General features: G+C 44.2%; 1 protein-coding gene across 1 annotated transcript in view; it reads right to left on the bottom strand.

Moving 5' to 3' along the window:
- Window positions 1-262: 262 nt before the first annotated feature.
- The window catches only part of ICA1 (islet cell autoantigen 1), a 161,237-nt gene continuing 137,524 nt past the window's right edge, over window positions 263-23,975 (bottom strand). The window contains 2 exon segments of the mRNA XM_017893892.1: window positions 263-1,120; window positions 15,757-16,029. Of these exon segments, the coding sequence (XP_017749381.1) occupies window positions 999-1,120; window positions 15,757-16,029 (395 nt within the window). The 3' untranslated portion in view covers window positions 263-998.

The following is a 23,975-nucleotide window of genomic DNA, read 5'->3' as shown; positions in this document are numbered from 1 at the left end:
GCTCTGGGGTCTCTAATAGTGGTAGAGTATCCGAGCTGCCCAAATGTAAAAGTGTGGCTCCCACCCATCTGATCCTTCAAGCCCCATGTCGTCCTGCTTGCTGCTGCCTTACCTGGGTGGTGCACGGGGTCAAATCAATAGCTTCAAGGCTGCAGTTGGGACCCATCCTTCTCCTCTGTCCCACTCCAGTCCCCACACCCACACCCAGGGCACTTTCCTCAGCACATCACTGAGTCCCCACAACAGACTCCATAAACTTGACTTTGCATGTCAAATATCTTTTGTTTAATTAAAAAAAAAAAAAAAAAACAATGTCACAAGGGGCTTCAGAAATACATGCTTTTGAATTCCAGCTACGAAGAGGACAAAAGGAGACAGTGGTATCTGCAAATATGGCTGCTTTCCATAGAAAGGTTTGTGCCTTGGAGAGAAGCCCAGCTCCTCTACCTGTGTGAGAACACGTGGCCCACCAGGCACCTGCTGTGGGGACAGTGTCTTTGGTTGGCCAGAGCTTCATCCAGAGCTCACTGGAAGGTGGCTTGGCAGGAAGGAATCTTCCTACAGCCCTCCTCCAAGTGGGACAGAGTATGGGGGCAGAGAAGGAGGCATCTAAGCTTTGCTAGTCTCCTGCTGCCTCTGAGGCTTCAGGACACGTCATTCAAACCTACCATCAAAGTAGGCTTCTGATTTCAACTTGGATCTCATGGTAGCCCAGTGACACCGCAGCAGCCATGATGGGATGTAGGCAGGAGAGCGGCGGCCTGGAAACCGCTTCTAGACAATCCTGTATTGTTTAGATCCACATAGAGACACACGAAAACCCTTTAAACCAAATAAGAGTAAATAATTGTACCAATATAAACAGGGTCGTTGACCCTTTCATTTTATTAAAATGGCACGTTAATTATTAAAACAGCATACTGATCACTTTATACTTCTGCTACCGCCGGGGGAGCTGCTGGGGGCGGCATGTGAGTGCCCTCCCGAAGAGTACAGATTCATGCATTGAGCAATTCGTGTTCTTTATCGGTTTTCCCAACAGCATCAGGATTTGAGAGTGGGTCGAGGTCAGCGAAGAGGCTGAACCAGGCAGTCAGGTCTGAGGCAGCCTTAGCAGGTTCTGGGGAGAGAAGAGGAAACATGAGCAAACCCACCTTCCAAATGGCCGCCTCTGCCTTGCGGGATGCAGGCAGGTCCAGGTCATCTTAAAATGCAAGATGTTCAATCAGACAAATCCCTTTGCACTCTGTCTCTGGCAACGGTTAGGGAATTCCAACTCCCGTGGCTGGTTGGCCAGTTGGTTAACATTTCCAAACCATGGCCTGAAGCTCTGTGAATAACAAGCTCTTGTGTTAACAAACTCCCACCTGCACCCCAACCCTACTAATGGCCCTCGGCCATGAAAAGCTGCTCAAACCCTCAGGCCCTGCCACTTCACCATAACCAGGAAATAGCATAGTTATTTCAGAAATCAGACTGAATGGCTGAGAAAGCAAGGGGCTTTCCACTGCCTGCTGGAGGAATCTTTTCAAATCTGCTGGGTCAGGAGAAAGATTATGGCCACTCTTTTTACTCATCAAAGCGGCAGGCCCAAAAGCGTTTGGCGTTCAGGCCTGGCTTCTCCTCTTCTCTCAGGGTCATTGCCTTCTTCAATCCTTTCCTGTCAAAAGGAGGGCCCTGACATGCCTTCCCTTCTCCCAGGGGGTCAATTCCCCTCACTCTTCAGCCTCATTGGAATATTCCCTTCTGCTCTTCCACCTAAACACCTGCCGTAACTTCCTCAATACCACGATTATACAGCCAAATTATTTTCCAGATGAGGAGAACATTCTCAAAAGAGTGCTTCATGCAAGTTATTTCTAAATAAGATGAAGGCTTTGTTTAAAAGACACAAATCATTCCACATGAGAATCTAAGTTCGGTGGCTTGGATGACCTGTGCCTTTTTTCTTCTCCAACAGGTGGGAGTGTCAGAAACATGAAGAAAATGTCTCTGATGGGTGATCCTTCTAGCTGAGAGCAGCTAGGAATGTGCTTGCCATCTGGCTGAAAAGAGTCTCAGAAAGTATTGGTAGGACAAGTTGCTAAAAATGGTTAGTGAGGGGAAAGAAGCAATGGGATTATATCAATATAAACAGGGTCTTTGATCCCTTCATCAAAATGGCACTGAAATGCTAAGATAGGGTACTGACCACTTTATACTTCTGATTCCCCTCCCTTTCTCTTTTTGTAAAAAAAAAAGTCTTGTAGATATCAATGTATCTACATGTAAAAATCAGTGTATCTATGATAGTGAGAAAACTATATCAAGACTAGTTGGTAATATGCAAGTTATTACTATGTAACATTGAATTCCATGTGCAATTAGCCCTGGAATCACCTGGTTTATCTTGATATGATTATCTGAAACAAGAGAGCTCACTATAGCTTAGTTGGAGGGGGAGTGGGCAGGGTACTGCCTAAAAAAAGGGAGTCACTCATCTTGCTTTAGTCGTGAAGGAGGTGGCCCAAGGAAACTGTATGGGGCATGACTGATTTCACTGGATTAGCCCATCTCTATTCTTGCTAGAGGATATTAAAATATCTTAAAGATGACTCCAGTGAAAATATGCTACACGCTTGTTTCCCCTTCCTTCTAACCTCCTCAAGGGTCTTAGGAGGTCCTCCGAGTGTTATCATGGCCTTGCTGTGAGGAGCCAGTGATTGTGCTTTGGGACAATCATCACATTCCCCAGGCAGCCACTGTTGGAGACAAAGCAGGTGCAACTTATTTGACACTTTATGACACTTAAAAGAACATCATGGGAACACTTTTTGATGATAATGGAATAGACACTTCCTTTAACTTCCTGTGGCCAACAAGAGAAAGTCAGTGATGACCAAAGAAACAGAGCTAGAGCTGCAAACACAGATGATATCTTCAGTTGAGCAGAGGCTCCCTTGGGGACCTGTCCCAAAAGAGAACAGATCTCATGAACTTGAAACGACCTCTTTTGACAACTACGAAACCTGGCCCTTTCTGAGGAGCACAAATTAAATGCCCTATTTGGTGATGGCAATGGTATTTTTGGCTAAAAATAGCAAACCTCAGAGGCCTTTCATACCTTGGTATTTCCAACCAAACTTAGGGACTACCCAACCACATGTAGATATTTGACTCATTCACATTAGGTACAATTTGATAAAGGGAATTATGAATGAGGACATTAAGCCAGAAAAAGAAGTCAGAATGTAATTTCTGGGATTATGCAAAATTCTCCATCTCACAGCCCTGCTTTGAGCCCTAGAAGTTCAAATGGAAATCAGCAAAGTAGTACAGAAAATGGGTTAGGCCACTGGAAAGGAAGGCAGCTGTCATTTCACAGAGATAAAATGCTGTTTTTACCTTTCACTGCAGGGCTGTTGTCATTTGGACTGCTTGTCTTTGGTACTGGCCATGGAGTAAGAGGAGGATTGACATTGTTCTCTGACCAGCCTAATATTCAAAACCAGAGCATGCCACATCTAGAGAAGAAGTCACATGGACCCACCAGTTGATGGCCATGTTCATGGTTCTCAATCATGGTGGCCTCCGAATAAAAATAAGACATTTCTCCCATGTTCCTCATACTGGAATACATTTGAGGAGACAGGAGATATGCATCATCAAACCCAATCCAAAATATGAAAATGAAGGAAAAGGTTAGATTCTGAAAAGGAAACAACAATTGCTATGGATAAGGCATCTTAGCTTTTAGCTTTATTTATGCCCATTTTTCTTCTCAAGCACAATCATTTCATGATCATACCAAAGATTATCAGTGGTGCTCTAACGAAAGCAGGTGCTTTGTTTTTCTGTCACAAATGGGGAAAAGCTTAAAAAAGAGAACACCATTAAATGAAGCAATAGGACTAGTAACTGCACATTTTCTCAACTTTCAATATGATCCAGTCCTTTTATTTTCTACACAGCTAATATAAATTGGGAGATTTAATTAATACAGATAAGTAAATGACAGTCCAGTCCAAATATATGTGGGGGAAAGAAATCCCTCTTTAACTTTATGCCTCCCCCTTACAATGGTATTTGGCTTGTGATATGGTTAGGCTTTGTGTCCCCACCCAAATCTCACCTTGAATTGTAATCCCATGATCCCCATAATCCCCACTTGTCAAGGGAGTGACCAGGTGGAGGTAACTGAATCATGGGGATGGTTTCCCCCATGCTGTTCTCCTGATAGTGAGTTCTCACGAGATCTGATGGTTTTAAAAGGAGCTCTCCCCCATTTGCTCCACATTTCTCCTTCCTGCCTCCTTGTGAAGAACATGCCTTGCTTCCCCTTCACCTTTGCCATGATTGTAAGTTTCCTGAGGTCTCCCCAGTCATGCTGAACTGTGAGTCAATTAAACCTCTTTCCTTTATAAATTATCCAGTTTGGGGCAGTTCTTTATATTAATAGCAGTGTGAAAATGGACTAATACACCTTGTACAACCACATGTTCTATAATGCCCCTTGTGCCCTGCCTGCCCCAGAATGGTTAAGAGGCATTCAGCACTCCTGTTTTAGGGACAGCAAACCTAGTTCCACACAGCATTTACTGTCTGTCCTGGAGGTTTTGGCATGACTCATATTTAATGCAGAACTTTACCATAAGCTTCTTTGCACCTCTGCTTTCATTCTATATATGCAAGTCTTATCTTCTCAATGAGACAAGGAATTTCTTGTTTTTCAGTTTGCTCCAAAATACTTAACACAGCACAGGTAGATGTTTGCTGATTAAGTGGATTGTTGATTCTCACTATAAAATGTCGACCATCAGAGGATGCATCACTGTTGGGATCATTATGCTTAAAACTGTTATCCTTTTATTGGGATACTCTGGTCACAGCGTTTTTTAAGGAAAAGATTTGTATCTGATAAGGCCTTCAAGAGAGATCATGTTTGAAAGGGAGAGTTCAGATGGGGCAGTAAAACCAATGTCCAGAGCAAGAATGCCACTCCGTACATGGCACAAAAAGTATAGGATTTAATGCCACTTGTTCACTCTGCCATTCTAAGCTTCAGACTTTCCAGTGGACTTCATTATAGAATTATACTCCATTTCTTAGTTTATATTTTCATCTCATCTCCTAGAGTCCTGAGCCCCTGGAAGCCAGGGACAATGTATTATTCATCTTTATATCCTTTAGTGCACTGAATGCTACACAATGGGTGTTCAAATATATGACTATTACATTAATATAAACAGAGTACTCTTTTAAACCGTGAGAAGTACACTTCTAAAGTATTACTTTAAGAGATGGCAAAGCAGTACCTGGCACATATTCAGTATAATAATAACATGCACTGGTTGAAGTATTTCAGTTTAGGCAAATGGCACAAACCTCACAAACTTATTAATTAAGACTAACTTAATCAAACAGGTGGCCTGTGACCTATTTATTGAATCTAGAACAATGAAAAAATATGAAGCGTTCTAAAAGGCATTGTTATTCATTGGAAAGGTATTTGAACAAATACATAACAGAATTCACAAACAATCAAAAGCACTAGACTTGGAGGGAGCTATCTGGGACCGCAGAAATATTCTAACACTGGACTGTGGTGAAGGCTGCACAATATAAAGTTACCAGAAACCCTTGAGCTGTTCTCTTACAATGGGTGAATTTTTGGCATATAAATTACACTGCAATAAAACAGTTTTTTAAAATGACCAGTATTTGGTGTAATCCAGGAATAACATAACCTCCCTGGTTCCTAGAAAATTGGCCCCTGACCATTTTCTTTCTAGACCCAAATCACATAAAACAGTGGTAAATGTGGAACGTTACAGTTGTGGTTGCTGTGTGTGCCAAATAATGCCGTTCATACTGAATCTAACTGGTAACTGTCACCCTTTCCTGCAATCCTTCTCTAACACTAAGTGTACCCAAGACCCACCTGTCCTCCAGAGCCCATGCCACCTTTCCCCTAACCCCTGCAGCTTGCCCTCAGTCTCTCAGAGCCATGGTTCTCACAATGTGTGTCCTCAACAGAGGCATGGGCATCACCTATGTGCTGGTTAGAAATTTAAGTTCATGAGCCATTGCTGACCTACTGAATCAGAATCCCTGCGGGTAGAGCCCAGGAAATGATTTTAGCAAACACTCAGTGATTGTTATGTAAGTAAAAGTTCGGGAAGCACTTCCTTATCTGGTCGCTGAGGCTGCCTAAGTCACCATTTCGATTAGAATCATAGGATGCCTTTCGGACCAGTGTGAGGACTAGGAGAGAGGTTCTCCTAAGAATCAGAGGGGCCCACTTCAGGACTCCACACCCCCAGGCAGCTGACTCCAAATCTTGCAGCTTTACGCTCTTCAATCCTATTGTCCTCTGACAGAGTTCCTGGAGGGCCCACACTTCCAGAGAGAACTTGAACTGACTCAGAAAAGCCAGGTGACAAGTAGAGAAGTCAACCCCTCCCTGATCTCTGTATGCTATGTGACACAGTGGGAACTCAAACAAGGTAATTCTTCCCATTTCAAAAATATGCATGACACTCAGCTGCAGAGAACACTGGAAAAAAGAGGCAGACTCGCAGCATTATAATTTTCAAAGTATGACATGAACACATTCCTAAAAGGAGGCAGAAATCAATTTATACGTCAAAATGGAGCTCACTTCCCATCATGTAATGTGTGTGTTCTTGAAAAGCTATAAATAAGTGAAACATCTATGTATCAAGTCATGCTTTGAAAGAACCCAGAGGCTGGGTGTGGTGGCTCACGTCTGTAATCCCAGCACTTTGGGAAGCCAAAGCAGGCGGATCATTTGAGGTCAGGAGTTCAAGACTAGCCCAGCCAATATGGTGAAACCCTGTCTCTACTAAAAATACAAAAATTAGCCGGGTGTGGTGGCGGGCACCTGTAATCCCAGCTACTCGGGAGGCTGAGGCAGTGGAATCACTTGAACCTGGGAGGCAGAGGTTGCAGTGAGCTGAGATCGCGCCACTGTGTTCCAGCCTGGGTGACAGAGTGAGAGTGCATCTCAAAGATAAAAAAATAAATAAGAGAACCCAGGAATACAAATTATATTTTCAAACATGTGATTTAAAAGATGATAATGGCAGATTCCTTTATAGACAAAACAGATATCTTCTACTTGAATTCCTTTGTAAGTATGGATTTTTAAATACTGTTCACCTGAAACACTCAGGAACCATACAGTGAACACCTAGAATCCATGGATTTGGGGGCTTCTCTGCAGCAGAGGATGTGAAGATCATAAAGTCTGAAGACATCCCCTCTTTGGGAGCTAAGATGATGGGAAGAGTACACCTCAGAATGTTCACAAACACACACAGGGCATCATTACTCCCTTTCCCCATGGTGTGAAGCAGAAACGACAGCCAGTCTGCCAAGTCACATTCTTTTCTCAGAACAGTTATTAAGCATCAGTCTAACAATTCGACTACATGAGCATGAAGAGATAAAATAGTATGTCTATGACACCAACTATTTATGGAAAAAAAAGCAAATACTAAGCTCAGCTACAGTTTCAACCTCATTCATATCACTTTGGAAATTATTTAGGAGAAGGGTGCAATGAGGGTAATTAGGGATTGAATGCCAAGCCAGATTTCAAATGTCTTGGCTTCTGTCAGGAAAAAATGCTATTTAAAGAGAACTTAGTGTTGCTAATATTCCCATAATTGCCATCAACTGTTCTCTAGCTGGTGTGAGTTGGCTGAGGCATTTTCAACATGAAGGTGTGGCTAGAAAGATGTCAGCCCATCTCAGAGTAGTTCTGTCAGGAGAGGGGTGGTGAAAAGTGAGCGACCAGGGCAGTGAGTTCTGTGAACAAAATGACTACCCTAGCTTTCAGGATCCTTTGATATGTCAAATGTGCTACCCATTTGTAGGAAACATATACAATGTTCTTAGAGCAACGCTGCCCCCCATACTCACATAAAGGAAAACCTAAATCAGCCAGGCATAAGGCTGGCCAGCTAGAGCAGCAAGTGAAGCCAAAGGACACCGCCCAGAGCTGCGCTTTGCCGTGGGTGTCATTTACCAGCTGGGAGAGCCAAAGCCCTGGGCTGGGCGGGGATCACAGGCTGGAGAGCTCTGCTTGGGGCTGCCTGTGAAGGGGAGAGTGGGAACACCACAACCACGTGGCCAAGCACCACCCTGACACCCACAGTTAACCCTCAGGCCTAGTTTCCATACCTGCAAGGGGGAGATAAAATGTCCTGCCTCATTTGGGGGTTGTTTGGATAAAATGGGATCTTGTAGATGAAACCAGGTAGGAGAGAGGCTAGAGAGCAGGCCCTCAGTAAACCTAAGCTGAATCTGGGAGTTTGTAAGCTAAGTAGATGGCAGGACTAACCCCTGAGGGCATCATCTTCAAGGGTTCCCATTTTAGGACTGGTTTCTTTTCATCTAGTGTCATTTGTCAGTTGTCCTCTCCCCCACTTCTTGCCTGATATCCATCCATCCAGCCAGCCATCCAGCCAGCCAGCCAGCGAGCCAGCCAGCCAGCCAGCAAGTACTTTTGTACATTTACTGTATTCCAGGCACTGAGCTGTGTTCTGGAAATACGATGGTGAGCAACATAAATATGGACCCTGTTCCCATGACGACCTCGAGCGAGAGACAGAAAATGGAATCAGAATGAGATCCTGTCATTTGCAACAACATGGATAGAACTGGAAGACATTATGTTAAGTGAACTAAGCCAGGCACAGAAAGACAAACTTTGCATGTTCTTACTCATTTGTGGGAGCTAAAAATTAAAACAATTCAATTCACAGAAATAGAAAGTAGAATGACGGTTACCAGAGGCTGGAAAGGGTGGTCGGGGTGGGGGTAGTAGGGATGGTTAGCGGGTACAAAAATCTAGGTAGATAGAATAAATGTGATCTAGCATTTGATAGCATGACAGGGTGACTGCAGTCAACAATAATGTATAGCACATTTAAAAATAGCCCAAAGAGTATAATTGAAATTATAATTGAAATGTGTGTAACACAAATAAATGAGAAATGCTTGAGGTGATGAACACCCCATTTACCCTGATGTGATTATTACACATTGCATGCCTGCATCAAAATATCTCACATACCCCATAAATACATACATCTACTATTCCCACAGAAATTAAAAGTTAAAATAAAGTGAATCAATTTTACAATAAGGTAAGGGGAGAGGAATGATTAAGTACAGGTTGTCATGGACATGGGGAGCAGAAACACCCTGACTGCTCAGGCGGGGGGACTCAAGGAAGGCTCCTCAGTGAGATGACACTGGAGCTGAGATGCTGAAGGATGAGAAGTTAGCCAGGTAAGACAAGCAGCATGCTGCAGAGGTGAGCGGCATGCTCTAAGGAGAAGGGAGAGCATGTGCCAAGACCCCATGGTGGGGACAGAAGGGTGCACTGAAGCTTGATATGGCTGGAGTCAGGCGTACTGATAGCACACGTGGTTCTCCAGGGAAGCAATGCCACAAAGACAGCTAAGCAAAGATGTGGGAGGTGTGCACAGTGAGGAGACAGTCATGTCCTAAAGGACCTTATAAGCCATGCTGAGGAGTTTAGACCTTATTCAAATGGTGGAACAAATGCAACAACTAAGCAGGTCACAAGGCCTTTCTGGGGCTCCTTGATTCCCTGATCTATAAAACGGGTATGGAGTAGATCAAAGTTCCTTCTGTCGACTAAATTCTGCAGAGCTCCAAGGCCTGCAAATGCTCCTCAGCAGGCGGAACTCAGTTCCATTGCCTTGTGCTAAGAGTGCCTGCTCTGCATTCAAACAAAAAATACACCCCATGGTCTTTTCCCTCACATGATTCTGAGTACTGGGAATGTCAGTTACCTGGAGCCAGGCTAAGCCAGGAATGGCAGGAGCTGAGCACTGTTTGATGAAAGGTAAAATGGAGATAACCCGAAGCCTGACATTATATTAGCCTTAAATGGAAATCCACCCAGATGGCAACGGCATCTCAGAATTTGGTAAAACAAAAGAATATTGTGAAGGAACACAAGGCTGTATGTTTTTGGGAATTTGGAACAAGATTCCTAACCTTGGTTTGCAGAGTCCTAAATTAAAACATGTCCTGATGCATTTATTTTGAGCCGCTGGTAATCTTTCTAGTATCAGTGTCTACTTCTAAATTTTGGAAATGGGTAGAGAATTGAGAACATCAACTCTAAGGCCTCTCAGCATCGCCTGACTCCAGCTCAGGTGGCCTCTCTGGCTGGCTCTCCTCCTACTCACACAAAGAGGCCTCAGGAAGGCACAATTTTCTCATCACTGCATGACGCAGGAACCCCCACCCCCTATCATGCTGATAACTTCAGTCACTCTTAGAAATCCCACCTAAAATTAACTTCATCTTCTCATTTTCAGCACAAGTTGATTCTACATGCATTCCTTTGTTTCGGACTCTTAGAGCTTAAAGTAGGAGGAAAAGAAGATGTCAGTGTTCTCCAAATCCCCCTTTCTCTCCATTTCCCCAGGGGACTGGGGACAGAACAAGGACACAGGTCAAAGAAGAGAGGTAGAGAGGTAGAAAAGCAGGGGAGAGTCCAGGGAGACGACAGAGGAGGAAACTGAAGAGATGAAGGAGGAAGAAGAGGGGGAAATGTGGATTGTGAGATGGGTTAAGGGAGCTGGGGAGGTGGCCCAGAGCTTGCAGTTCAGTCCTGGTGCCTGTCCCTGAGGACTCGGTGCCCCAGTCTCTCACAGACAGCCAGGACAACCTGAGACTCAGCAGGGTTGTGCCAGAGTGAATGTGGCTGTTGGCACACAGGAACATGATTTCCTAGGACAATTTCAATTTCAAATATTCTATTATGGAGCATCGTTCAATTTTTGGTGGACTTAGCCTCTGTCTCCCACACCCATTCCTCCTTTATGGCTCCCCAAATGTCTCCATCCCTGTGTGCGACCAGGATGCCCAGGCCAGGGTGTCATTACAAATTCTGCCCCTCTGACGGCTTCCAAAGAGATGCCTGAAGAGCCCCACTGGGAAATCCCTTTTGCTATCAGAGACTGTACTGAGAGGCCAGAGAAGGGAATGGTAAAAGGCATGGATTCTGGAGTCAGGCTGCCTGGGCTCAAAATCTGGCCTGCCCATTAACAGGAGTGTGATCTGGGGCACATCACTTAACTACTGTTCCTCAGTTTCCCAGGCAATAAAACGGGTAATAGTAGCTGGCTGGGAAGGGTGCGGTGAGGATTAAAGTTCATCCATGTGAAAAGCACACAGGACAGTTCTTGGCACACAGCACGTGCCACACCGAGTGCTGGCTATTATTTTACAATCTACAAATTGTAGATTCACTGAATCATACAATTTTAGACCTCAGCATCTCTGCAGTGGGAACTAACCGAGGGGTAAGAAGATAACACAGGGATAAGAAGCTAAGTCCATGACCTCATTTTACAGATAAGAGGTAAAGGCCCAGAGAACTGAAGGGGCCTGACCACCAGCTTCAGAGTGAGGAGGGGCGGGGGGGATTGCAAGATAAAACCCAGGCTCTGAACTCCTCCCCAGTGTTTCACTGAGCCAGGATGCCAAATAGTCTTTTTATTTTTTTGATACAGGGTCTCACTGTGTTGCCCAGGCCAGAGTGCAGTGGCATGATCACAGCTCACTGCAACCTCCACCTTCCAGGCTCAAGCAAGGGGGCTTCCTCTCACTGCAGCCCCCCAAGTAGCTATGACTACAGGCATGCGCCAGCATGCTCAGTTACTTAAAAAGAAATTTTTTTATTTTTTATTTTTTGTAGAGATGGTGACTCACTATATTGCCCAGGCTGGTCTCAAACTTCTGGCCTCAAGCAAACCTCCTGCCTCAGCCTTCCAAAGTGCTAGGATTACAGGTGTGCGCCACAGTACTCGGCCAACCCAATGAGATTTTCTACTCTGTGTTTAGTTTGACTACTTAGTCATTTAAGTGGTTTATTGAAATAGGTCTTTGAGATTATCTGGTTGATCAGGGGAAGCAGTTTCAATATAGGGTGGCCAATGTTTAATAATAATTAGTAAACTATTATATATAACTATTCATGTGTATAGATTTTTTTTTTTTAATAGAGTCTCCTTCTATTGCCCAGGCTGGAGTGCAGTGGTGTGATCTCTGCTCACTCTGCTTCTCGGGTTCAAGTGATTCTCCCGCCTCAGCCTCCTGAGTAGCTGGGACTACAGGCGTGCACCACCACTCCCAACTAATTTTTGTATTTTCAGTAGAGACAGGGTTTCACCAGGTTGGCCAGGATGGTCTAGACCTCTTGACCTCGTGATCCGCCCACTTTGGCCTCCCAAAGTGCTGGGATTTCAGGGGTGAGCCACCATGCCCAGCCATGTACAGGTAGATTTTCTAGGCCATGGATGCAGTGAAAAAAAAATCTCAAGTTAACATTCATCCTTTCCTCTTTTTTAAGGGGACTGAGGGTCCTGATAGAAACCTAGAAGGCAAAATTTGACAATAGGATCAGTTATGGAAGCATAATGTCCATCCTTCATTTGTAACAAACACGTGTTGAAGGATCAAGGATCCCTGAAATGGGAGCAGCTGCTGGGAATCTGTAAGTGTGGCAGAAGCTGAATGGGCTGCTTATTTCAACCACCTAGGTTTGGCTTTTTTTCCCTCTATCATTTCAATTCTGTAGGTATTCAATTGGCAGCTGTTTGCATGCAAAGGAAATAGTACAGTAGTTACAAGTTAACTCAGTTTTTTTTTTTTTTTTTTTAGAGACAGAGTCTCACTCACTCTGTCACCCAGACTGGAGTGTAGTGGCATGATCTCAGCTCACTGCAACCTCTGCCTCCTAGGTTCAAATGATTCTCCTGCCTCAGCCTCCTGAGTAGCTGGACCTACAGGTGTACACCACCATACCCAGCTAATTTTTGTATTTTTAGTAGAGACAGGATTTCACCATGTTGGCCTGGCTGGTCTCAAACTCCTGACCTCAAGCTATCTGCCCACCTCGGCCTCCTAAAGTGCTGGGATTACAGGCGTGAGCCACCATGCCTGGGTGGTAACTCCTTTAACACTGACCTTAATAGAATCCCAGCAGAGGAAATAAAACTTTTAGCGGACAGAATGACCCTTTTTAATAGGAAATCAGATCATGTTACTCTGTGGCTCAAGATGCTGTGATGGCTCCCAGTTTTACTCGGGCTGAAAAAAGGTCTAAGTTCTTCCAACAGCTATGAGTCCCTGTATGGCCTGGCCTCCGCCTCTGCATCCTCTGAGCATCCCTCCCCCTTGCTTAGTTGGCTCCAGCCAAGTGCCCTTCCTGAAGACCTTTCACTGTACCAGACACGTCCTCACCTTAGGCATTGGCACAGGTTGTTCCGTCTGCCCAGAGCTCCACATGGTTCATTCTCACCTCCTGCAAGTCTCTGCTCAGATCTCATCTTCCCAGTAAGAACCTATTCAGTTGTGCAGGCTGACCTACTACCCTGACAGTCCCAACACTCCATTATCCCCAGGCTCTACTTTTTCCTTTTCTCCGTAACATTGATCACTTTCTAGCCTACTGTGCAATTTGCTTATTATTATGCTTATTATTCTCTGCCTGTCTGCATCCTGTTACAGTGTGAGTTCCAGGACAGCAGACAGCCTTGTCTGTTTTGTCCTCAGCTGAATTCCCAGTGCCTGGCACACAGTGGGGCCCAGTAAATATTTGTTGAATGAATGAGAGACTTGCTAAAGTGCTAGTAGGATGGCAACCTCAAATGAGATTTTGTTGGCCTGAGTAACAAATGGCCTCCCTTTGCAGTTCCTGTTTCTCTTTCCGTAGCATGAGCTTGTGTTTCTCTCTCCCTCTCAGAACACCTCCCTCCTTAGACCTCAATGTGGTTTGGTGCCTTTCCCACGTATATGGGGCAACGCTGAAGTGCAATTCCCCATGGCCGCTGCCCTTGTCATAGCTCTCAGGCATAGTTTGGCAGCCCCACTGTGGGCACTGAGATGAGCTTCTCTCACTTTGCCTGCTCAGGAAGTGGGCGTGGAGCTCTGACTTCTTGGCTGTCTGCGGATGTGTGTGCATGGGCTCTTACAATGACTGACAGTCACCCTGGCTAAGCAGGAACACAGTAGCAGGGGCTCTTGTGTTTCCAAAGCTGAGGATCTGAGTGAGGTTCGTTCTGCAACACACCTCAGTAGCCCTAAGATATCACTTGAGGATCTGGGCTCTGCCTCGACTCTCTCAGGACTTGGTAGCACCTCCACCACAGGTAGGTGGGGATGAAACTCTCGTCAGCTGGCAGCCTTATTCATTTGCAGCCCCCGTGAATGAGGTGGTGAAACCTGGGGTGAAACTCAGGGTGGAGAAACATTTTTGGATTTCATTTATCCCTGCTCTCTCTACCTCCATTACTGCAAATAAATGAAATGGCTACGAAACCAGACTCCCAAAGGAAGATAAAAGGAGTCATGTATTTCATTTAAAAAAAAAAAAAAAAAAGAGACTTTTTTTTTTGTCTTGCCCACCAACTCTTGTGTCCATGATCTCATCTCCAAAGACCTGAGGTTTTAATAGCCCATAATTACTTAATCATTCCAGCTTTACCGTTTTGTTCTTAGTTTTAAGTGCCAGATAAACATGTTGTTTATTAGGGAGACAGCCTAAATTCATAGAAAAACCAAAACAGTTTAAGAATTTCTTAAGTGATTCCTGTTTTACACTTAAAGTCACATGAAAGAAGGAAAAAGTGTTGAAATACTAAAAAATGGTTTCCTTTGTGTGTTTAGAAACTCAAACTTAAAAATTTAAATTTCAGCCTGAGTTTCAGGCTTTGCCCTGTAAACCAATGTGTTCTAGTGCTAGCAATTCTCAGCCAGCACTTGGTTGGTGTACCTTGAACCCTTACTGATGTTGACAACCCCCCCAGCATTTTTTTTTTCCAGAGAGTCTCACTGTGTTGCCCAGGCTGGAGTGCAGTGGCACGATCTTGGCTCACTGCAATCTTTGCCTCCTGGGTTCAAGCGATTCTTTTGCCTCAGCCTCCTGAGTAACTGGGATTTGGGATTACAGGCATGTGCCATCATGCCTGGCTATTTTTCTTTTTTTTTTTGTACTTTTAGTAGAGACGGGCTTCCACCATTGTTGGCCAGGCTGGTCTCGAACTCCTGACCTCAAGTGATCCGCTCACCTTGGCCTCCCAAAGTGCTGGGGTTACAGGCATGAGCCACCACGCCTGGCCTGACAAACCACTTCTGATCAGTGTGGAGACTCTTATTTTTTCTGTGGCTGAGGAGGTACTGTTTGGCCCTGTGTTTTGGGCAGAACCAGAAGAGCGGAGCTAGTTGGGGGTCCTCAGGGGAGAGGTGGATCAGAACAGAAGGGGAGCAGAAGTGCAAGATAAGACATAGTCTGCAAAAATAGTGAAGAAGCCCCGTGCAATGTCAGTCAGCACCCAGGAAGAGGGCATGCTTATGGGAACGTGGAGAACTCAGGGCGGAGTGGCCAAGTCAACAGGGCCTTGACCATGAAAGCAGTTTGATCCTCTCAAGTATGCCACAAGTCGTCTAAAATCAAAGGATGACAATATGATTTAGAACCACTCCTCTAACCTTTGATGTTAACACAGGGGGAGAATTATGAAAAGGAATGTATTTTAAACCCTGCAACATAAAGTTGGAATGTGATTCTGAGTCTCCAGTTTAAAAGTAAGTAAAAATAGAGAAAACATTAAAAAAGACAAAGAAGGAAGAAATGTGCTTTTGGATTGAAAATAAAAAGAATGAACAAACAAAAAACCCCATATCGATCCCCACCATACCTACCTTGTAGCGAGGCCTGTAAGTCTTTCATATTTTGGTCTAAAAGCTGCGAAGGAAGGAAACCTGAGCCTGTCTGGGGCTTGGGGTCTGGCTCTCCCAGGGCCATAGTGGGCGCTGCTGGCTCCTTCACTTGGCCGTCCCCAAACACAGCGGCCCACTCTTTGCTGAACTCGCCCTCTTCCAGGGAGGAAGCATTGAAGATCTCACTCAACAGCAGCAGGTCATCTTTATCAGCACCTTCGGGTTCCGGGGTCCCTGCCACTGGTCCCAGGCAAGCTGAATGAAGTAACAGAGAACAAAACATCACCATGGAGGGCTCAAGCCCTCAGGAATCAATGCTGTAGGGGCTGCAAAGGGGGAGACTGGGTGATGGCTGGATTTAAGAAAAAGGTCATCAAAATATAAGTTCATGCCATTATTATAGCCTCTCTTAAGAGTTTATAGAATTAAATTTCTAATCCCATGTTCCCTTGTCCCCTGTCCTCCAAAGCAAGTTCAGTTTCTGGGCATCAGACTCTAGGGTTTTGCTTTTTCTTTAATATAAAAGCAAATTTGCCAAAACATTTCTCAGATATGAAACAAAGCCAAGATTGAAAACGTGTTGGAGATCTTAGTTCCTTGTTTGTATAGCTTCCCAAATCTTCCCACGCAAGCCCTCAATACACATTGCCTGGCTGGAACAGCAACACACCATGTGGCAGCCTGTCTTACCACCCAGGATGGGGAAAGAACCTTCACCACGCCCTGGTCCAGGGCACGACAGGGAAGGGGAGGACGTCCAGAAGCTCAACAATGCCCAAGAGAGGCATCCGTACTTCCTTCCCACTTTGCTGAAACTCCATTGCATGAAGCAAAGGAAAAGTGGGTCTGGTTTGCCTGAGTACCTTTTGCAGCAATAAAATAAAAGGGAAAGAGGCTGCAGGTCAGGGAGCTTCACAGGCTAGAGACACAGTTCTGGGAGAGTTGAAGTGAGCACCAGATCAGAGGCGAAGCCTCAGGTCCACCCCTTCCCTGCTGTGTGACTTCAGTAAAACCCTTAGACCCCCTTGAGTCTCCATTTGCTCATCCATAAGGTTATCATGTTAATAAGGGCCACCTCGGTGTTGTCAGGAAGACCAAAAGAAATACACCTTAAACCTAACTGCCTTTCCAGAAGGAAGGCTTTAAAGAAGACAGCCATCCTTACATTACGAACACTGGCAGAATACTGAATATTGAATACAAGTAGCATTACTATCAGAAATCTTACACCAAGTCCTTTCATTGGGTTTATTACATATTTTGAGAACCAAAGACAGATGGTATTATCAACTGTGGCTTTGGGGTGGTATCTAATTGCCACTTGGAAACTATAAACATTTTTGTTGTTAATTCATAAAGAGAAGAAAAAAAACATGTTTAATATTTTTTTTCTGAGCCATGCTGCAATTCTGATATGGTCATATTAAATGAGATGACCAGGTTTTCTTCAAATATATAAGATAATTAGTAAGTAAAGGCTTTTTTTTTTTTTTTTTTTTTTTAAGTTCTCTGTGTTGGCTTTACTGGATCTATTTTCAATCACACTTTACATAAAGATCTAAAGATGAAGGGGATTTCTGATGTGCTGAGCAGACAGGCTATAAATCAGGGAGAGGAAGAATCTAGTCACTCTCATGTCACTGTGGTTTAAAAATAGTGGCAAAACATCATTTTAGTTGGACAACTGTCTAATGTAAGCATTCTTATTGTTTGTGTTATCACAGAAATTCTCACTAAGACATAGCCTGTAGGTGTTGTGGGTGAGAAGATGGGGAAAATGGCATTTTAAACAGGCTTCTGAAACAGTGTGATATTAACAGGGTTGTTCAGGAACCACTTGAGCCTGCACGTGGTGGGCGAGGCAGGACTGTAAGGTCAGGCAGGTGGCCCACCTCTGTCGATGAAGGTAGGAGCTAAAGGAAAGGAAAGCAACCTTCGCAGCTCAGGATGTGTCCATCAACACCTGTATCTATGCATGCTCCCCTCCCCAGCATCACCCTTTTAATGATTATTAACATTACAAAACTCTACACTTCCTACTTACAGGTGGAACTGGAATGCCCAAACCCTTTCTTACAGTTTACTTTTTGCCCTGACTGAAACCAGATAATTACTGAACCAAACCTGTTTTATTGAAACCAAGTCAAGTCAATGTGTAGACCCTGGAGGAGCAGATAATTTCAAATGCACCTTGGAAATGACATATGTTCCTTCTACAGTTGCTTTGTACAGCCCTCCACTAAGTCAAATCCTAGATGTCTGTTCAGGGAAGATCATTACTAACATTAGCAACAACAAATAATAAACTGTAAGCCTTCTAAAAATAACCACAGACTGTAACAGCTCCATCTTTGTTTTTATTGTTTAGGTTTTGTGCTATGGTGTTTATAATGGACTTTGGTGGTTTTTGCTAACTCAGCATCCCTTCCCTCTGCTTCTTCAGTCTTCCCTTTGGGAAAATGCCTTCATGTGATCCTGGTGAGATGCCACTGGAAATGACTCATTACCCTCCACCCCAGTGAATGAGCAGCAAGTCTGGCCAGAGTCCTCCATCCCCTAGGCCGTGGTGACTGGCTCAGGGGTGGACACATGTCAGACACCTCCCTGAATTTGGTATATAGAAACTTAATGGAAGAGGGCCTCCCTTTTTTTGGGATTCCAATCTCTAAAGACGCAAATTTCAGGCTTCCAGTGATAATGAAGTCAACACATAGAGGGAAACAGCCTGAAGAGGTGGACAGAGAATCCTGACAAAACCATCCAAGTTCCTGGATCCAGCCTTGCTTGAAGCCAATCCACAAGTGAGTGTCCCCACTACATGGATCAATACATTCTTTTCGCTTTTAAAATTTAAACCTAAACTATTTCAAAGAGGGGTTTTCTATCACTTGCAATCAGAAAACTTTTACTAATACCATATCCTATTCAACTCAAACTTTTAGTGACCAAAAGAGAAAAGGACCCTTGGTGAGGATATTGCCTACAGCCAGTTCTAAATACAGATTTTGCCGACACTGAGGTCTACCATTGAATTTAGCCTTTTATTTAGCTTCCTGGTTATTCAACAGTTAACAGGCTACATAGTGCACATTTTCTCTTTTAAGAGAACTCACCACTTAGCTAAAAGCAATGAAACTGGCACTGACTTGAACCATAAAATACAAAAACCTCCCAATTATTGCACTGATAATTAAGATGCTTAAAATTATTACACATATCTCATAAGAAAAATCTAATTACAAGTAGAAAAGGACAGGTTCAGGTCTGTAACCACACAAGTTGAGACTTGAGAAATAACTCTATAGTCAGTTGGCTTTTGAGAATCATGCTGTCATTTTCTTTGAAAAAAATTCAACTCAACTGACAGAAAATGGAGACACATGCAGAGATGTGATAAGTTCTTTGGGAGAAACTCCAGTAAGAAACTCCCAACTGGAGTCAGGGCTTCCACCCATGCAGATGTGGATTGCTTCTGGGTTATGGTGCCCTACTCCTGCTTTTGTCTTAAAGGATGAACAAGGGCTGAGGATCTCTCAGGTGCCAAACCCACAGATGCTACTCCAAGCTCCCTTCACTCTCTTGCAGGTTCTTAAGTCTCCAGGTTTACTTTCTTATCAGATAACCCAACCACAGACACTGCTGCAAAAATAAGAGCCAACAGACATGACGTACTCACATCCTCACCTGTCTCCAACTCCACGAACTTGCAGGCATTGCCTCTCCTTTCTAAGATAAGCCCTCTCTGTGCCTTCCCCTCCTTTGTGAAGCCTGCTGTGTTCCCACCATTATTCAGATCCAGCATCTTTTAGTCTTTTTTTTTTTTTTTTTTTTTTTTTGAGACGGCCAGTTCTTGGCTCTGGCCCACCCAGGCTGGGAGCTGGCAGTGGGCCAGATCTCGCTCCAAATTGCAAGCTCCGCCTCCCGGCTTCACGCCATTCTCCTGCCTTAGCCTCCCGAGTACCTGGGACTATAGGCACCCGCCTTGTCGCCCGGCTATTTTTTTTAAGTAGAGACAGGGTTTCACTGTATTAGCCAGGATGGTCTCGATCTCCTGACCTCGTGATCCGCCCGTCTCGGCCTCCCAAAGTGCTGGGATTACAGGCTTGAGCCACCGCGCCCGGCCTTTAGTCTTTCATTCTCCAGTGCTTCCTTCCCCTAGCCACAGGAGATGTGTGCCTATCTCAACAATAATCAGCCTTCACTTGATGTTGCTCTCCACCGTCCTCTCGCACTTTCAAGTTACTGTTCTGGTTTCTTCTTCCTTCTACAACCACATATTCTACTTTGTCTCTACTCTTTTCTCAGCTGCTTGTAATTAAGTTCCTGCCCCCACCCTACATTGAAGTAGCTCTCTTGAAGGTCAGCAGTGAGATCCTCATGGCCAATTCCAATGCTCTTTTCCCAAGCCTTGACCTGTACAGCATCATTTGTACCACTGCCCGGCCTGGAAATGCTGCCATCTCCTGGGAGTCCCCATGAGGCGGCTCTCTTGGATGACCTCCCATCTCCCTAACAGTACCTTCTCCACTGCCTCCTCCTACTCTGGCTGCCCTTAAGGTTTCATCCCAAACCATCATACCTTCCCTACATTCTCTATAGAAGATCTTTCCTATTCTTAGGGTTCCAACGTCACCTCAGAAGGTTCTCCAATCTCTACCTCCAATTCCAAGTTCTTTCTGGAACTCCAAAGACAAATTCCTGTCTGGGAGCCCTTCTGGGCTTGCCCATTGGTGAAGCTGCTGGTGCTCCATAGAGGAACCCTCTTACTGTGTATCTTTGCTTAGCATGTGCTATGGTTTGCATATCTGTCCCCTCCAAAGCTCAGGCTTATATTTAATCCCTAGTGTGGCAGCATTGAGAGGTGGGGCCTTTAAGAGGTGATTAGTTCATGAAGGCTCTGCCCTCACATATGGGTTAACCCATTCATGGATTAATGAATTAATGGATTATCATGGGAGTGGGACTGGTGGCTTTTATAAGAAGAGGAAGACAGACCTGAGGGAGCATACTCGGCCCCCTCACCATGTGATGATGCCCTAAGCTGCCTTGGGACTCAGCAGAGTCCCCACCAGCAAAAAGGCCCTCACCAGATGTGTCCCTTTGGAATTGGACTTTTTAGCCCCTATAACTCTAAGAAATAAATTCAATTTCTTTCTTTTCTTTTCTTTTTCTTTGCGGAGTCTCACTCTGTCATCCAGGCTGGAGAGCAGTGGTGCAACCATAGCACTCCAGGCTGGAGTGCCTCCTGAGTAGCTGGGACTACAGGCACATGCCACCATGCCTGGCTAACTTTTAAAACTTTTGTAGAGATAGGGTTTCACTTTGTTGCCCTCTTGGTCTCTAGTGATCCTCCTGCCTTGATCTCCCAAAGTGCTAGGATTACAGGCATGAACTCTTTTCTTTATAAATTATCCAGTTGCCAGTATTCTGTTATAAGCAACAGAAAGCAAAGTTAGACAGGCTGGCTGTGAGATTACTCACTTACTCAAAGGCCTTCAATGGCTCCCTGACTACTGGGTAAAGTTACACTCTGTCTAGTGGTATTCAGGACCTCTACAGTCAAGCACGAATGCAGCCCTTTCAGCCACCCATCCACACAGCCATCTGAAAAGCCTTCATTCAATTCGGCAAAACTTCTCTACTTGCCATTGCCCAAACATATTCTGGGAACCGGATGGTTTGTCCCAATGAGAAAATCATACTTTTATTTTTTTTTTGCAACCAATAGGAATCTTAGAGATCATCTCCTCTAACTCACTTTACAGATAAGGAAAAAGACACCCAGGTTAAAGAACCTACCCAATGACACAACATTTATTAGTTACAGACAATCTTGCTAGGGACCCCAACTCACAGGTCCAGGTGTTTCTCACTGCAGCACTCTGCTGTTACTTCAGAACCTATTAAGGATCTCATGTATAAATGAATATTTAAGCTTTTGTAAAGTGTTGAGGGTTTCTAAGGTCAGATGGCTCCGCTGGCAGCCAGGCACCATGCAGGCACCATGGCAGAAAGGCTGAGATGACAGATCCACTCAGCATGTTTGCCCTGTACTGCACAAGTTTTCAAAAATAAAAACCCTATGCCCCTGGGAGAACATTCCCTAGGAGAACTGATCCTGAACCAGTGAGCAATATCTGTGTGAAAACTCATATAGAAAGGAAGCTCTTCTAAGTTCAGACGCAGTGTGGGAAATTGGTGACAGCTCATTCAGGTGGTATTTTTGAACTCATACTGAGTTTCATGACCTCAGCATAAATTAGAACACAGAAGATGGAAGGAAACATAACTACATAGACCAAAAACGAGAGCACAGGAAAGCTGGCAGATAAATGTCACTTAATTTACCTTTATCTGCGTGTGAAACAGGAAGACTCCATCTCTCTGGTTTTCTCCCCCATCCCCACTCTCGACATTATGACTAATCGTAGAGGCCACACGCTTGCAATATAGATGAAAAACCCCAAACACCAACACTCTCCTCACATCGCCCAAAGAGAGTAAGGGGAAGATAGGGAGGAAAACACCTTACGAAAATGGCTAACAAGAAAAACATATTCTATGTTATAACAAACTGTACTTGTTTGGAACTCAAGAACACTGCTTCTAAGAACTTGCCTCTGATGAAAAATGATATGAATTATAATAAGAACAGATAGAGGAAATACTACTCCTACTCTCTGAAAAACAAAACAAAACAAAAAACAAACAACAAACCAACAGTACTGGACCCTAAGTAGGCACTAAAAAAAAAATTATTGCTCATGATCCCCAAGCTTACTACTCCATTTCAGCAGTAGATCTTAGCAGACAAGTAATCTTACTGAAAAACATAAAACTTAGGGCAGGGATAAATATTTATAGAATCTTTACAGAAATTTTTTTTTTTTTGAGACAGAGTGTCACTCTGTTTCCCACGCTGGAGTGCAGTGGTGCGATCTTGGTTCACTGCAACTTCTGCCTCCCGGGTTCAAGTGATTCTCCTGCCTCAGCCTCCAGAGTAGCTGGGATTACAAATGCCCATCACCACGCCTGGCTAATTTTTGGATTTTTAGTAGAGACGGGGTTTCATTATGTTGGTCAGTCTGGTCTCGAACTCTCGACCTCAAGTGATCCACCCATTGTGGCCTCCCAAAGTGCTGGGATTACAGGTGTGAGCCACCGCCCCCAGTCAGAATCTTTATAGAAATCTTTAAAAAGGTAAATCTATAGAGAGCACTACAGGCTACAGGGTGATTAGCTAAGAATAGCATTTGGTTAAAAAAAAAAAAAATGTACCCAAGCCAGCAGTACATCCCAGGGTGCTGAGGAAGACTGAGAGAAGGAAAAGTTTATGAGAAAAGAGAAGGTGCTTATTAGTACTTGCCAATTCGTATGCGAGGAAGCAGTCAGATCCCTAGTCGGTAATACATGGATAACTGCAGGAGACAATTCTGAGTGACTCAGGAGGAACTCAGAGGTAAACATGTATGATTGCTGTGGGCTAAAAGTTTTCACCCACACCTGTGGTAGCTGTTGAATGAGCTATTATTCTGACATGCAACCACAATTTAGAATCATAAGTCTAGAAGTAGTAACCAAGGAAGTAGCAGGAGATAAACATTTTATTTAGAATATAGAGAATTAAAATTGTTTTAATTGGCTCAGTCTTATCCTAGAGAGGGATCTTTTGGGTAAGGCCAACTTATGAGACTTAGGTGAGTTGAATTCATTGAACTTTCTTCTGCCTTATAATACGACTTTTTTGTTCAGGTATCTGCTATTCATTTTTCTTGGCCCGATTTTGGGAAACACAAAGACTTCTCCATGTTATAATTAACAAATTGAGGTCAAATTGCCACATGTGGTCATGAGGCAATTTGAGAGCACTTTCACGTGGCTCAAAATGTCACTAACTTTTTTACTTAAAACAGTTTTATAAACTGTGGTCAAATATTGGTTTTTCATCACATTAGCTATTTAGTAGGAGAAAGCCAATGTCCTTATGACACTGAATGGGGGTGATTTTCTGGGCAATGGTTCTTTGAGAATCGTTGCTATTGTCACGAGCAGTCTGCTTTTTGATAACATTGTACCACGGCTTAGCCATTACTTGTCTAACAGAATTACCACTGGGAGTGAACCGGCCCCCAAGCAGCAGGGTGCTAGAGCTTATCGCCCCCAAGTCCTATAAAGTCAGTCATCCCTGGATTAAGCTCTTT

Source organism: Rhinopithecus bieti, unplaced genomic scaffold (genome assembly GCF_001698545.2).
Source record: "Rhinopithecus bieti isolate Rb0 unplaced genomic scaffold, ASM169854v2 scaffold_23881, whole genome shotgun sequence".
In the NCBI taxonomy this organism is placed as follows: Eukaryota; Metazoa; Chordata; class Mammalia; order Primates; family Cercopithecidae; genus Rhinopithecus; species Rhinopithecus bieti.
Note: the sequence above shows the minus strand (reverse complement) of the source record. Positions and strands in the feature narration are given on the sequence as shown.